The 16,424-nt window shown below is 41.8% G+C and overlaps 1 protein-coding gene across 1 annotated transcript in view; it reads right to left on the bottom strand.

Moving 5' to 3' along the window:
* The window catches only part of zfhx4 (zinc finger homeobox 4), an 80,284-nt gene that overhangs the window by 46,346 nt on the left and 17,514 nt on the right, over nucleotides 1-16,424 (bottom strand). The window contains exons 2-5 of the mRNA XM_079260051.1: nucleotides 8,639-11,168; nucleotides 8,000-8,212; nucleotides 7,264-7,558; nucleotides 4,898-5,439 (exon numbers count right to left, since the gene is read on the bottom strand). Of these exons, the coding sequence (XP_079116177.1) occupies nucleotides 4,898-5,439; nucleotides 7,264-7,558; nucleotides 8,000-8,212; nucleotides 8,639-11,122 (3,534 nt within the window). The 5' untranslated portion in view covers nucleotides 11,123-11,168. The remainder of the gene's footprint in view (nucleotides 1-4,897; nucleotides 5,440-7,263; nucleotides 7,559-7,999; nucleotides 8,213-8,638; nucleotides 11,169-16,424) is intronic.

The raw sequence follows: 16,424 nt of genomic DNA, 5'->3' as shown, positions 1-16,424 counted from the left end.
CGGGGGAGGGTGGGGACGTCCGTCCATTCAAAGCCTCAAACACAAAGCTAAAGCCACAGCATACACTCACAAAAACACACATATGCAGCACACACCTGCTTTTATGCTTTAATTAGCCACCACCCGCCCCCCCGCCCCTAGACCTCTGAAAGATTTCCATTGTAATCTCCACGCAGGTGAAAGAGGAGACGATTTGAATAATCTACTAACCGGCGTCGCTTTGCCTCGCAGAGACAGAGAGAGAGAGAAATAGAAGAACAGACAGACAGACAGACAACATTTCTGCCAAAAACTCGGCAGTGAATTCATTTGTCTGCTCAGGTTAACAGCGCTGAACTCTTGGCGGCATCATCCATCTCCATGACAGAACACGAAAATCTATATCTTACAGTCAAGTAGCATCTAGTGTGAAGTGTCGGAGAAGATTCCTTTTTGAAGAGAATAGCAACTCTAAGTCTGTCTGTGAATGCGAGACAAGGACGCTGTGATCAACAGCCTGTGTCTGGAACGGGCGTACATGGACTCAAGTGGAAAATGGTAGCTTGATAACCACAATTGTGTCTGAGAGCACCTTTATGAATGTAGGTAGTGCCACATCTCTGTATGTATATGCATTTACATGTGTGTGTGTGTGTGTCATAAATGGAGCCATGCATGTGAAACAGAGCCAAACTCTCTTCTATTCTGGGGACCAGCGCAATCACTTTTTATGCAAATCTGTGGGAGTCAATCTCCTGTCCATTTCCCCATCACACAAGTCCAAATGACAGTCCAATAATTTGGGCTGCATATATATTGGGCCATTTGATTTTCAAATGAGACAGAGCATGGTTGACCCTTGCTAATAGCCAAGGCACATTGGTAGACTTAATATCACAGATGCACACGCACAGCTACCTCCATCTGAGAACGTTGGAGAAAAATTTAATTTGAGGGAGGGGGTCAGAGATTGAAGTGAGATTAAAAAATATCCTTTGATTGATAGAAAAGTCAGAAGACACAGAGAGATAAACACAAAGGGGAAGATGAAAAAGAGAAAACATGCATGTACAAACGGACCCTCCTTTCGCCTTCTTTTTATCCCCTCCTCTTTCATCGCAACCCCCTCCCATCACTTCTCATGCCTAATTCCCCCCACTACATAATTCCTAGCCATGGTGTTGCCAAGAGGATTATGGGTAATGGGATGGACTCTCTGCTGCTCTGCAGGGGGGAAACGGAAAGGAGGAGGAGAACGAAGAAACTCAGAAAGTCAGACTAAACAACGGGATCGCGATCAGGAGCGGCAATGGAGAGCAAGACACAAAGAGACATTTTCTATATCTGTTTATTATCTGCTGTATGTTCCATCTTTCCCTCATTTTCTGTCATAAAAGCAAAAAGCATTTTAGCAGCCCAAGGCTCTCACTTCAAAGACGTTTGTGCAGAAAGACAAGGATAGGGGGAAGTGAAGAAAAGAATAACAGTGATACGGAAAAGTGCAGTGGACCCCGGATGTCCATTTCTGCTTGAATTATGATGGAAAGTTGGACAGACGCTCAGCAGTTGAGGACAGTTTAAGATTTATTCAGACAGCCATCTGAGCAACAGGTGCCACATCCTCTGAGACACGTAGTGTGTGTGTGTGTGTGTGTGTGTGTGTGTGTGTGTGTGTGTACGTGGTGTGTGTGTGGTCCTGACTATGGCACATTGACCATGAACATTCTCTACTCCTAATGACCCAGGGGCAAGCACAACCCAGATCTCAACCTCAAAGCTCTGTGGGGGCACATACATACAAACACACATGTTCAACTAAAAACTAAACCCTCTAGTTATCCAGACGGCACTTGTGAATGCCAATGACAGATTTACTCCCAATTCCATGTGCATTAAGGCCAGTGTTTGTTATTAAAAATCGTAATGAAGCCATACATCATCATATTCGCTGCTAAGCTAAACACAAGCCAAGCCAGCCATGGACACGCTATGCTACAGCCGCATTTAATGCAGAGCTTACCTCACAGGCGGCTAACTCACCAGCTCTGTGTTAAAACATCTTCCATTCTGTCAGTAACAGTTTTCAAGATGGATAAAATATTGCACTTGACAGCTGTGTTAACAGTGCAGAAAGGCTCTACACACTTGTTTCCAACAAAAATCTGAATCATAGAGATTGTGTAAAATTGCCCTAAGTTTCAAAAGTCTCATGATAAACACACCAGGACCAATCAGATTTCCCACATTTCCTCTCCAATAGGCAGCGAGGTGTAGACCTCCAATTTTTCCATGTAAGGCCTGTGACTTCCTGCGCCACCTGCTGTGCCCTGTACACCAGATGACTTGATGTCCATGAGCTGCTAATGTCATTTCCCTTTTTCTGTTTCAAAGTCTGGAAAAAAAAAAAAAAAAAAAAAAACGCTTTCATACTCTCAATTCCCCTCAGAAGTACTCCATTGCTGCTACAAAGCAGCCATAAAATCTCCTGAATATGCTTTTTGTTTGTATCTTCAAATGGTTTCCCGTGCCATAAAGATATTCTCTGTTTCCAAAAAGCCAGATGGTTAAGTCGTACGCGCTCGGATCTTTTATGCGCCCGGCCGAGCTACCTCTATCCCCATGTGCTTTTCACCTCTGCCAATACATAAAAGGAGAGGTGTTTTTTCTGGTCAAATAAAGAAATGATTTTTTTTTTCTCTTCTGCAGCTCTCTCTGCACCGTCTATGCTTTCTCTACCCCTCTCGCTCTGTTTTACCACCACATGTCCAAGGGTAAAATAGTGGAATTTCTGCCAGAGGCATTAAAAGCGTCATCTGTGGAACAGATTTGTTGAGGCCTGTGGAGTAGGTGGGTGGGTAGATGAGGTATAGGGGTGTTCGGGGGCACTCAGGGGGCAATGGGATGACCACCTCTTGCCTTGGCTAAACTCCTTCACGAAGCTCAATTTTCTTGGAAAACAATATAAGCGCAATATCATAAATTTGTTCAGAAAAGCTTCTTAATTACATTCCTGTGAGTTTGACAGTGTTTCTTCAGTTTGCACTTTTAATCATAACTGATATTAATAGCTTTCTAATGATTAAATCCCTGCCAACTTTTGGTGTAACCTTGGTAACCTATCTGGCAATCAGCATACACTAAATCAACTTGGAAAGGGAACCAAAAGTGGCTCAACGCTTTCAGATGAGTGCAGACTTGTGCACACAAAGACTCAGAGACCGAACCTCAAGTCCTCTTCTGACAATAAAGAGATCCTGATTTGAGTCAAGTAATCACACTGATCCAATATGCTAGGACCTCAGGTAATGTAGACCAATATGCAGACAGCACGTTTGCTAAGAATTTATAAATTTCCCTGGAGCGGTAACATCTCCATTTCATCTCATGCCAAGTTCAGTCTTTACCACACCGTAGGACAATCCTGTGTTAATATGGACATCCTGTTGAAGTCAGCTAAGGCTGTTTTAGATAACTCTAAGAACGCCAATTAGCTTAATCCAGTTAAGACATGACACTGTAAGTAAGAATCATTCGGAGATTTATAATAAATCTAAACATCTAAAGACAACAGAAATACATGCCAATGACAAAAAACGAAAGAAAAAAAGATTGTTGGGCCATTCAACTTAAAAAAAAATCTACTTGAAAGTGTGACTAAATAGATATTATTTCTTCCTTTTAGTGATCAAAAGTAAACACTTAAAAAATTAAATAGTAATTTTATATTATTTGCAAGAAAAGCCAAAAATGGAGCTTTTGACTACATTATCTTTCTGCTGTCCATACTGTAAAGGCACAAACTACACAAGCACAGGTGCACACAAACACTGCCAAATGTTGTGTAGTTGTAAAGAAATCCTCATTAATGTAATGCACTTGATCTTATCCTGTAGGCCAAGCCCTTGGAAATGTAACAGCATCTTATTAAGCTGAAGGAGATGTGTGACAAACTAAATCACCCTAAACACATTAGAGGAGAGAAAGATGCTAAATATGAGCATATTGGAATTTCTTTGCAGGAACTACTTATTGCAAAGATTTTAATTAGTTAAGTAATCCTGTGTGAACATGCTTCTCTGATGGAAAAATAGCGTGGTGACACTGCAGCATGTCATTATTTAATGACCTCAAACAAGAAATGTTTTGTCTACTGTCAAAAAAAAACCCCATAGGATCTGTTTTCTTTTCTGGAGGAGAGTCAAGTTAATATATAAACATCCAATATTGTTTTGTAAGATACTGGCAAATGGCACAGCAGTGTTTGCCTCTGAAATTTAAATGAATCCCAAATATGAATCAAAATACACTCATATGCATACGTTCGTTACAAAGTCTCTTTATGTGTGTAAGTGTACATATATGTGGGAAGAAGCTACAACATGTATTGTTTTTGTCCACGTCCAACAAAAACTAATTTTTTAAATTATTCCCCATTTACCAAGATCTCTGAAATGTGACTTAAGGCTAATAAAGTGCAACAATATTGCCAGCTGGACACAGGCAGGAAACAACCATACTGGGTGGAAATCATCCCCTGCACTCTCACAGTGACCTTTTCTATCTTTGTCATTCCATTCTCATGGGAACTTTATATCTGTGAGATGCTGCCCTTAAGAGTATGCATGGAGGAAATTGTTTTAAACATCAATGTGTTTACTTTTTCTAGAATTCCTGGTGTATCTATAAAAGTCAGAAGGTTGAATTTTGCTGTATATGCAGTTTGCTTAGAAAAACTGATTGTAAAATATTCTCTCTTTCATGAAAAGACCATTTGATTGTCGTTTTCTATCTCATGTGATGCTTGCTAACTGGGTGTGTGTTTATTTTTTGGTTTTGTTTTATCTATTGTCTGTGGAAACATCAGTATCGAGAGGGCAGATTTTTGCAGAACGCAGCATTGGTAAAGCACATTTTTTACCTTGTAGAGGCGGATGGCAGATTCATGCCTCTGGTTGGTGGCATGTAGCCTCAGTTTGTCCACGCTGTTGCTGTAGTAGTCACAGGCGTTGCACTTGAGATGCACAGGGTTGCCAATGGCCACACACTTTAATCTCCACTGGTTGGCCTTGCCTCCCTCCTTGATGTGGGCTACCAGCTGGTGTTTCTGCATGTGTTTGTCTGTTTTGCAGTGCAGCTGAAAGTTGGCCTTGAGCTGAGTGTTGTAGCTGCAGAGCTTGCACTGGTAGACATCACCCACCACACAGCGCCACTCCTCTTCGGGCAGGGAGCGCTCGGCATTGACGTGGGCATTGAGCCCCTCTAGGCTGTCTGTGGAGTAGCAGTTGCACACAGCACACTGGTAAAGGCGCAGTGCAGGATCGTTGATAGGTGGTGACAAGGAGGAAAGGGAGGGATCTGCTGAGGACATGCCCCCCATTCCACCCGAAGACACCAAGGACAGATCGTCTGCCATTAGCTGACCACCGGCAAGACGCAACTCTGTTGACAGGTCACTGTTCACTAAGGGGAAAATAAGTGAAAACAGTGGTTAGATTGCAGAATATGAGGAGAAAAAGCACTGAAGTGTAAAAACTAAAACATTTCATCTTGCTCCAAGAAAGTAAAAAACAAGAAAAAGGAGAAAAAAAAATATTCATGGATAGAGATGAGGAGTGTGCAGCCATGACAGCTGGAAGAATGGTAAATAAAAACAATGAACTACAACAGACCAGCAAAGCTCTGTTGAAACTTAAAGGATAAAGAGGAAGAGAAAAGACTCTTTATTAAACGAAATTAGGTGTGGAAAAAGAAGTATCTTCCATGCAGGCCTCCTGCACAAAGGGATTTGATAAAATAAAGCTTCACAGAGGACTAGGGCTCCTTACAAAGTCTTGTCTATAAAAAACCTTAATAGGATTGAATCAGGATCAATTACAATCATCCTTTTCAACTTGCTAACTCGCTCATCAGGTAGCTTTAATTACTGCTTCCAGCAATGGCGGGGGGGGGCAATGGTTTTAGGGCTCCAAGCTTTTCTCACATCCCCACACAGATTTAGAAAGCTGATCAATGCATTAACGACGCTTTCTTTTTCCTTTGCCCACCCACCCTATGACCAAAAAACAGATCTGCCATTCATGCAAATGTAATTAACTCTTTCGTTTGATCCGTCATTGTCCCTCTACGCGTGTTACCAAAGCTCATCACGTCTTTCTCAGATACTATCACAACATGATGTGCACTGAGGCTTTCACATCTGATTCATTATTTTACATGATTACTTTCTCAATAAGAGGTTGACTGAATATGTTTGTACAGGGATGTTTTTTGTTAGTGCTGGTTTAATAAGCATAATAAGCAAAAAAAAAAAAAAAAAGAAAAAAAAAATTTACCTGGATGTGGTGGAAAAGTAAATAGAATTGATCAAAATATGAAATTGTACTATATATATATATATATATATATATATATATATATATATATATATATATATATACACACACATATATATGTGTGTGTGTGTGCGTGTGTCTTTAAGTGTGCATGCATGAATGCATGTGTGTTCGTCTAAAAAATAAATTAATATCCTCCTCACACCATTTAAAGCTACATACAACTGCCCTCACTATAGGGAGCTGTGTGTTATCAGTGTAATTCACTGAGAGTACATCTGCTAGCTGGGCTGTGACCTCCACACTAGAAGAGGGGAATGGGTGTGCAACACTGCAGGGTCATTGTTAAATCTCTCTCACTCCTACGGGAATCCGCTTCCTGCTGTTTGTGAGAGTGTGTATGTGTGTGTATATATATATATGTGTATTCCTCTGCAGGGTGAGTAAAGGTTTGGACTGTGTGTGTATTGGGGGATGGATTAAGCTGACTTAAGAAAATTACAAATGAAAGATTAAGAATAATTCTCATGTGGCATCTCATAATCATTTTTTAATCAGTAAGAGGGGTCAAAGAAAGGAGACAATGACAGAGACCATATGAGAGCAGAGATAAGAGAGAAAGAAAGAGAGAAAGACAAGGGAAGGGGGGCCGGGGCAACAAGGATGGAAGCAGAAAAAAAAGAAGGTGAGAGGGCATAGAGAAAGATGAAGAGCAACAAAGGAAACACAGAGATTAAAAAGAATACCTAGATTGCAACAGATAGTTGAAATAAAACAGATAAAACTGGCCAAGCATAAAATGAGGGGCGGAAAACTGAACAACAAGCTTTAGGGCAACTTTGACATAAAGAATCTTGCCTTCTCTTTATCAGTTATGTTTTAATTGTTAAGTATGTGAAACTTGTAAGACATGCTCACCTTTGAGATGTGCAGAAAATTTATTATCACTCACCTAGGCCAGAACCAAGAGCAGCAGCAGTTGCGGGGTCTAACTGAAATGGGTTTATCATCATCTGGGCATCTGGGCCACTGCTGCCAGCCGGGTTCTCCAGTTTCACTCCTGCGAGACCCATGTTTTGAGCCAGGTAATACTGGTAAAGCTCTGCCTCGGCTGGGGCCAGACCTAGATGGAGGCTGTGTTGGATCTGCTTCATGTTCTGTTGCAGCAGCATCATGTTGTGCATGTGCTTCTCGCTGGTCATATGGATTCGTAAGTTCCGTGCCACATTGGTCTCATAGTCACACACCTGATAGAAGGATGGGAAAATATTAATGCTTTAAAATATCATACTTTCCCCTTTTGATTACCAACAAAACATTTTAGATTTGAAACATTGTCACATCAAATAGATGGATAATGTTCTAGAATGGGTACTGACAATGCCAGCATCATCAACAGCAGAATCATGACATAAAATCCAGAATATAATGGGATACAAGCGTAGGGATGGAATGCAATCAAGATAGTAACTTTCTAATAAATATTTTCTAATAAACCTTACTTTGAGCTATTGCTAGGGTGCATAATACACTTTGGTTTATACCAGAGGTCAGATGATGTGGCAAAGAAAAATAATTGACACAGTGACGCACAAGGAAATAACTGGCTCATTGTGTAGACAGTGCAATGAGCTAATTGGTATGTAGCTACCAACTGTGCTACAATGATGCTTTGTTTCTTTCATTACCTCACAGCGCCAAGTAGGCTTCTGTTTGGGCTTGGATGGTGAGGGTGCACCACAGCCTCCACCAAGGCTAGCACTGGGCACAGGGTTGGCATGGTTGTGGTTGTACTGTGCCTCACCGCCACCATTCTGGAGTGTTTGCACGTTGTTTAGGTGCTTATCTGACTGCATGTGGATGCTAAGGTTTCCTTTGGTGGTGGTTGAGTAATTGCATACCTAAAAGAGAGGAGAAAACAAGAGTAATATGTAAAATATAAAAAATTTGAGACAACACAGACCGGCTTACATCAAATGTTTGACTAAAAGTCAAGTTTTCTTTAGTTTAGCTGGAATAAATTTTGCTGAGACAATTACATCTATAGTGCCTATTTCCTCCCTTCTGTAGCTGAAGTTTCAATGACAGGTTATTGTGTTAAAAAGGCTGCATAACTGGACTGATGTATGTGCCTTAAAAATGGTTTCAAGAAACTTTGTAGTGCATTTTTTATACATCTATATCTGGTACAAAATGAAGAAAAAAAGTCAATGTTAAAATGTTAAAAACAAAACCAAGTAATTAGTCAATATCCTAATTTATTAATCTCAGCGATGAAAAAGATAAGGAAAACTGAAATCCAGAAAGATGAAAAAGGATGGACAGACCTCACAGCGGAAAGGCTTGTATCCACAGGTATAACTTTCGCCTCTGGCTAAACGAGGGTGAGGTTGTCCTGTGCGGCAGTACACACATGATCCACCAGACTCTGGATGTTTCTCCTTCATGTGAGCGTCCAGTGTCTGCTGGTACTTGTAGTGCCAGTTACACTTGGGACACTTAAGTGTTTTGCAGGAGTTGCGTGAATGCATCATCGTCATGTGCCCTCCTAGAGACCGTGAAGATCCCAAGACAGTGTCACACTTTGGGCACTCCACCCCGCTACCTGGGGAACCTTCACCCGGACCAGGGGTGCCCGGAGTCCCTGGAGTTCCGGGTGTACTAGGATTCCCTGTGTGTTGATGTAAAGGTCCGGGACTCTCATCATCTCTCCGTATCATCATGTCAAGGGGGTTTGAGGATGGCGATGATCTATCCCGTCCTGCCAATCCCTCACTGGTAGAGTCGTTGCTGCTCTCCCGTTCTCTGGCAACTGCCAGGGCAGTAGACAGACGGTTCTTCTCCATCTCCAGTTTTTCACAAATAGGCAGGGAGGAAGAGGAGGTGGATGCAGGGCCTTTGCTGTCACTGTTAAATTTAAGCACACTGTTGGAAAGGGGGGGAATACTTTGGTTTAAGAGAGGGAAATCTTTGCTACTGGTGCTGTTGGCCCTCTGGCCTGTCATCGCCATGGCTATGGCCTGTTCCTCCTCCTCATCTGGCTCCATCTCTACTCCACCACCAATTGAGTAAGTGTCGTCATCCTGCTCTGGACTTTCTCCTCCCACTGTACCGGGCTCCCGCTTGATGGACGGGTACTGGCTCAGGTCCGGCCCATTGGGTTGCAAAGTGCATGTGTCCCTAATGTGGCCTTTGCAGTCACTATCAGAGTTCCGATTTTCCAAGCTACCACCAGTGGCAGCAGCAGCAGAACTCCCACTGGGGGTTCTGTGGGCACCAGCCCCTCCCCCGAGGTTTGGGTTGGTCTCAGCCTTTGGCATTGTTTGGATTCTGGGGTTTTGGTCAGTAGAGGAGCTGCTGGCACTGCCCTTCAAAAAGGCAAAACCTGCCTGAAGAGAATCTGCATTCTCCCCACTACTGTGGAAAGCATTCCACAAGCCACGGAGCCCCGTGTCTGGCCCTAGGAAGTTGGCAGGTGAGGGAAAGTGGGGTAGCACAGAGTTTTGGGGTTTTTTTGGTTCCAGAAAGCTTATAAGAGGTTCTTTGTCCTTCCCGATGCCCTGGATGATGGCAGAGACATGCTTGTTGCTCAGCAGCTTCTGCTCCTGTTCATTCAGGGTCATTCGGTGGTCATGGACAGCATGTGTCACGAAGGAACGGCTGTAGCCAAAAGACAGCTTGCACAGGAAACACATCAGCACAGGCTTCCGCCGCCCATCGGCCACACAGCCCTCAAACTTGGACAAGTCCACATTGTTTGGGACATCTTTGGACACACAGGAGTTTTTGGCTGCACCATCCGCCGTTAGATAGTCTTTGTCGTTCTTGTGGCGGAGGTCATAGACACGGAAACTGTGCAACACAGGACCAGCACCCACCAGCCCTCCAGCTGAGGTATTTGGGAAGGAGGGGTGGTCGGCTGCCAGGGATTTACTCCCAAGGGATGAGGCGATGTGGAAGGTGTTGATGATCTGGGGGTAGAAGGACATAGGTGCAGCGGGCTGCTCCCCCACTGGGCTCAGGCCACTCTGACCACTGTTGACCTGGGCATTGGGGAAGGTCTGGGAGGACAGCATGCCCCTGAACTGAAGAGCTGCAGAAAGCCCTCCCTGGTTGCCACGCTGCTCTTTGGAGTCCTCTAGGATAAAGGCAGAGCCATCGGGCTGGTAGATGATCTCGCCGCACAGGTTCTCCACATCACTATCCTCTTCCATCTCCATCTCACTGTTCATATCCCCAACATCTGCAGCACCCACCTCACGGTCTATTTCATCATCACTATCCTCCCCTATCATTCCTTCAACCTCCTCTTCCTCCTCGTGACCTCCAGCAGTAGGCAGGCGGGCATTGGGGCAGTGGTGCTCCATATATTTTTGTAAACTGGAGAAGGAATTAGAACATTCGTTGCAGGGGATTTCTTTTGCCGGTGCCACAGGGGATGTGGCAGGGGCAGAACAGTCCGAACCCAAAGCTGCTCCTCCTCCTACTCCTGGTAAAGTTCCGGTAACACTCCCTTTGTTACCGGTAGTAAAGCTTTCTCTCCGACTCTGCTCACTTACAGGGTCAATGGTTGCACTGACAGTGGTGGGGGTAGTAGTGGACCGAAGTGGGCTCACAACAGGCCCTCCAAGGCCATTCTCCGGCTCTCCAATGGCGGCAGGTGATGACTGGCTGTTGTTGGTGGTGTTGCTGTTTGTGACACTGGTCTCCATGGAGACAACCGAGTTGTCCTCAGCAGCAGCATCCAACCTCTGGCCACCATGTTCCTGCTGCCGTGACGACACCATAGGGGGAGAGTCACAAGTTTCCATGACGACCACTACATATGGATCTCATCTCATCCAGCCCAACAGGGACCTGCATTACAGAGACAAGAGAAATAAAAACACACAACAGATTAGTAGTGAATGGGATGTAACAATTATATGATGGATAATTATAAAATATATTTAAGTTTTTATAATTAATTCCAAGGTGCTTGTAATTTTCAGCAAAATAGTCTCTGTTAAATTAACCTTAAGGTATGTGTTTGTGACTTCTCTACTCTTGACTAAATGTGAATTGGAGTCTCTTTGAATATCTTAAACTAACAAGTCATGTGGGCTTGATTGCTATTTAGAATGATAACTTCTAAGACTGTGGCAAATATTTGGGTGTCATCACTTCATAACTATTCTAATTAAAATGGTGCTTTGGAAAAAAAAGAGGTTGTTGATAAATTTTGGAAAAGGAGGTTGAATTTAAACGAACAAATAATGGTTGCATTTTTGTCTGTTCTTGAATAAAATCTTTTATTCTCTTACTGACCCTATAAAACGAGGAAGAAAGAAGAATACACAAAACAGCTCTGATGGAACCATTTACAAATCAAATTTAGAATACATTAGAAAACATACTACAATACTGAAACCATGTTAAATGCCATTGATTTCATATTAACTTGAATTACGGAAGTCTTGTATGGTCTATAAAATCAGATGTCAACAAAATAGCTAATAAATGGGTAATTATCAGTCAAGTTCAACAAACAACATTTAGGAAGATACGTGAGAGTTATCTTCTGAAAAAGGTAGGATTCTTCAGTCATTAGTTATGTCAGCCATGGCAAGTTTTTACCAGTAAGCAGTTACTAATTATGCAACAGCTACTAACCCATAAATGCCATGAAGGTATGACTGTAACTCTGTAGCGAGGGAAAGTTTATGTAAATGTTTGTTATTGTGTCATAAACACAGATAATGGATAAATATTTGGTAATATTTGGCAAACTTTCATAGGAATATATTAAATATGAAAAATACATCAATAAAGCTAATCTGTAATGTTCATTTCTTCCCTCTTATAACACAGAGAAGACAGCAACAAAAATACAGAGATAGATCCAGATAGAAAGAACAAGCTTCCACGAGGAATGATGTTTGGAATACCAGCAAGATGTTATCAATCCTGGGTAGCTGCCCATCTTTAAATCCCTGCTGTTTAAGTTTCTTGGCTATTCATGAGGCACAAATTCAAAGTTTACGACAAACACGATGCAGACAAATCCTCACACAAACACAATCATTTCATGCTGGAGTCACAGCCCCAACTACTTCATAAAAGCTTAAGAAACTAAGCTCTATTGCGACTTTAGGGAGAAAAAACACATTCTTGCTCAGCTAAATGCAACAAATGAGAACTACTTGTACACGGCAGTGTCCTTTCTCTTGATACAGTACCAGCTCCTTTCAGATGCTTGCGTGTAAATGAGCTAGCATTAAAAGAAAGCTTTAAAGAGCCATGTTAACCTTTAACCCAATCCACCTGCTGCTTAATTCTCTCCCTTTTTCTACACTGCCTCTCCTTAACAACAAAGCTACAAAGCAATTAGAGGATTAATCCGCAACAATCCAGAGCTAAACAAAGCCGGTGGGAGGGACAGTAAAAGCGTGAGGAATGAAATCAAACATGAGTGTGACTGTGTTTTGAGGATGCATGTGTGTGCACGCGCCAGAATCAGATTTAATCTGACATCCCAGAGATGATTTCATGAGACTAGCAATAGATTAAAAGAGAAAAATTAAGTTTCCTGTTTCTGTGTCTCACTTTGCATCCTTCTATATATCAGATTAAAGTAAAAAAAACAACAAACATATTATATATATATGAAGGATATATAAATATATACATAAAAGTATATTTATATAAAAAAGTACATTTTTTGGCAAAGGCAGTTAATATGACACATAAATATAACAAAAACTTCTCTGAAGCATAAAAACTGACAGTCAGTGTACAGGTAAAGCATAGCTCTGGAGGAAATATTTTCATTTTTATTTCATTGTGAAATTATTTGTAAGTGAAATAAACTGCAAAAATAGGATGAAAAGAAAAGTAATAAAAATCTTTGGTATGCTGCTACAGCATTTGTAACAAGAATATGATTAAAATATAAATCTGTTTTCTTGTTTTTTTGTTTGTGTGATTTTTAGCCTAAGGCGCACATCTTAGAGAAAACAGCTGTGGTCTTACAGAACACACCTCCTAAATGCAAACACTCCGGCTTTCATGTACACTTGAACTGCAATTGCAAAAACATTAGCAGCAATTATCCCTGCATTTGAAAGAAGCACGGAGATGAAATGGGGCAAATGTGTCACCCCATAAGATCGTGCGGTAACAACACACACACACATTGCTCCATACTATTGTGACTCTTAATTTTCAACACTTCTTGAAAAAAAAAAAAAAGAAGGAATTAGTGGTATGGAAACATAAAGACTTCGCTTTTTACACAGCTCATTTGGCTTGTTACCATAAATCATCCATTACATACACATAGTAACAAACTGAACACTGTGCTTCCTCCTGCAGTTAAACAAATACATCGTTCATATTTCCCCCCAGAGTCCAACTTTCGAAAGCTTATGCTAAATGTGATTGTGGGTAAAGCTCCTCAGAAGCAGTGCGTCTGAGAGCTAATGCGACACATACGACAGGATTTACTACTTGTCATTGGTGTCATTTCACTGCTTATTTCATTGGGGAGCAACCTCCTTCTGAATTGTAACTCGGACATAAAACACTGTGGTTTATGAATTATGCATCTCTCTGAGAAAGGAATAATGTCTTATGGTTAAGCCAATGTGTTAAGCACTTGGCACTGACATATCACCCCCACTAATGCTAACAGGTTAGCAGCTGTTTACATGTCTGCTGCCCACCAACAATGCCATAACCATGCATTACTTTGTTGTCTCTGATTCTAATTGAGCTCATTACTTTTGCCAGCAGCAGAACAGTGACAGAGCAACATGTTGGAACAAATGTTTGATGTTAAATATATTCAAGGTTTTTGGCTTCCAGCTGGATTTACTTGTACCGTTTGTTTGTAAAATGTACTGATTGAAAAGAAGCTTTTTAAAGCAGATTAAAACTAAAGACACATTCAGAAAAAGTGACTTTGAGTGCAAAAATATCATAGCTAAAAGTGTAGCTCACTGAGTGTGTGCATAGAAATTGATTGTTCTGAACATCTGTTCACCCAGTTTTTCAGCGATATGTTGTGATTGAAAATAAAGTACAGTGCAGCCTGGTGCGCTCTGAGTTATCCTGACGGATTCAGCATGTTCACATTTTTCTTTGCTGGGCAGAAAAATAACATGTTTTATCTGCTGGCAAGCAAATATATTTCCTTCTATTAGTTTTTAAAGTTTGAAGTAACATTTAAGATACTGACATGCTAGAGGCACAGCGTAACACCAACTCATAAGAAGTTCTATCCAAGTTGCTTTTAAGTTTATTCCATCTCTATGCTTTCACACCTTTCACAGCAGTACTACCCGCTTCTCCCTCTTTAAAGACATATCGCATTACTACCAGCTAAGAAACATTCCTCTTGCTCTCCCCCACTGACTTCCTTCGCTCTGCTAACCAACCAGACTACTTTCATTTGTGAGAGAGCGATAGACAGATACATAGAGAGAAACTAACAATGAAGCTCAGGTTTTTCCACACCGCAGAAACAGTTCCCTTCTTTTAACAGGAGAACAAAAGAGATGGCCTGAGCTGCTCCTACCTCTGTTTTTTAATTAAGCATGTCCCCCTGCTTTCACACATGTGCACACGGACACAGGCTGACACACAGACACACACTTGCACACAAACACACAGGGACGGACACACATAACATTAAGGTAATTAAAGTGGCAGATCAGATCCAGTGAAAGGCAAATAAAAGCCCAGGAATGCCTGCTTTGGACACTGAGTTCTGATGGGTGAAAGGGGCTAAAAGACTCCTTAGCCTTTTGTTTTTCTCCCCCCCTCCCCTTTGCTATCTTTCCACTATCCTTCCATCTGCTTTTCAGTAGCTCCCTGAGAGACAGAGAGGCTGACTGCAGGAGGGGATTTCTCTCTTTTTTCCAATTTCTTTTTACAACTTTCCTGCTTTCCATCAGGCCCAGATTAATCATAGTATGCTTCCATTTCAAAAGGACATTGGATTATGTATCTTACAGATGTTAAAAAGTAATAAACCACAAAACAGACTAAAACTACATAATCTGCTATCTGTTTTTTTTTTTTATTGCTGATATGTCATGAAGACCTTCAACATCATGTGAACCTGAGTGACTGAACAGGTGGCAATTTCAGTCTCCTCCCAGGTTTGTCCCGTTGTCAGAATATCTCACTGACAGTCTGAGTTGTAGCCTCTGCAGTGCATGACAAACCTGTAATTGCAGCGTCGCCACACTGCTGTCTTTGTTTACACGGGGATCTGCTGGGTTCAGCTTTTTCATCACTAACTGTCTGACTTTTAATGCAAAGGCCGACAAGTGCTTTTAATACTGTAGTGAATATTTACAGCATTTGCAAACACTGGAATTAAAACAGCTCTGTGCTCGGTGACGTTGTCATTTTAAGTTCCAAAAGTGTTATTTTCTCGAGTCAAACTGTTTGGGATGACATATCTCATAATGGGTGTGAGATATGTAATAGACGCACAGAGAGTGAATCTTTAAGGTGACCTGTGCGGCAACTCAAGTCAAACAACAAAGTCAGGGGACAGCGTGAAGCTACGGCTATGTGTCCACTCCTTAATGCTTCCCAGAAGGTCGACTCTCTCCCTGCATGTGGCTTCTCAGTCTAACACCAAATCTTCTATCAAAACGTCACCAAGCGTTAGCCAAAGACAAAGGGAAAGGATGGCGTGAAAGCCACTGCATCCATCTCCCACTGTCAGAGCCATGAATAGGTCTACTCTAGTCTAATTAGACCTGTTTATTTGTTGCCATGCAGAAACAGAAGGATGGAAAACAAAGTGGATGAAGGAGAAGGGGAATTATCTCTTTCCTCACAATGCAAAGAGACCCGGCTTCCATCAAAGAGGGCTGATATACGCATGTACACATTTGCACATGTGCACACAATCAGGAAAAGACCCTAATGCTCTCTGTTTTAAGTCTTAAACGAAAGGACAGAGGGAGGAAATTATAAAAGGATGAGGAGGGTTTTTGTGTATATTCCTCACTTCTTGACCTCACAAAGGGTTTTAATGCAGCCCCCGTTTGTTGCCTGCAGGTGTAATATTAGCCACAAGATTCTGCAGATCTCTCAAGTGCACCCCCTACCCCC

Source organism: Telmatherina bonti (assembly GCF_933228915.1).
Source record: "Telmatherina bonti genome assembly, chromosome: 20".
Lineage (NCBI taxonomy): Eukaryota > Metazoa > Chordata > Actinopteri > Atheriniformes > Telmatherinidae > Telmatherina > Telmatherina bonti.
This window is presented reverse-complemented; position numbering and strand designations above follow the sequence as displayed.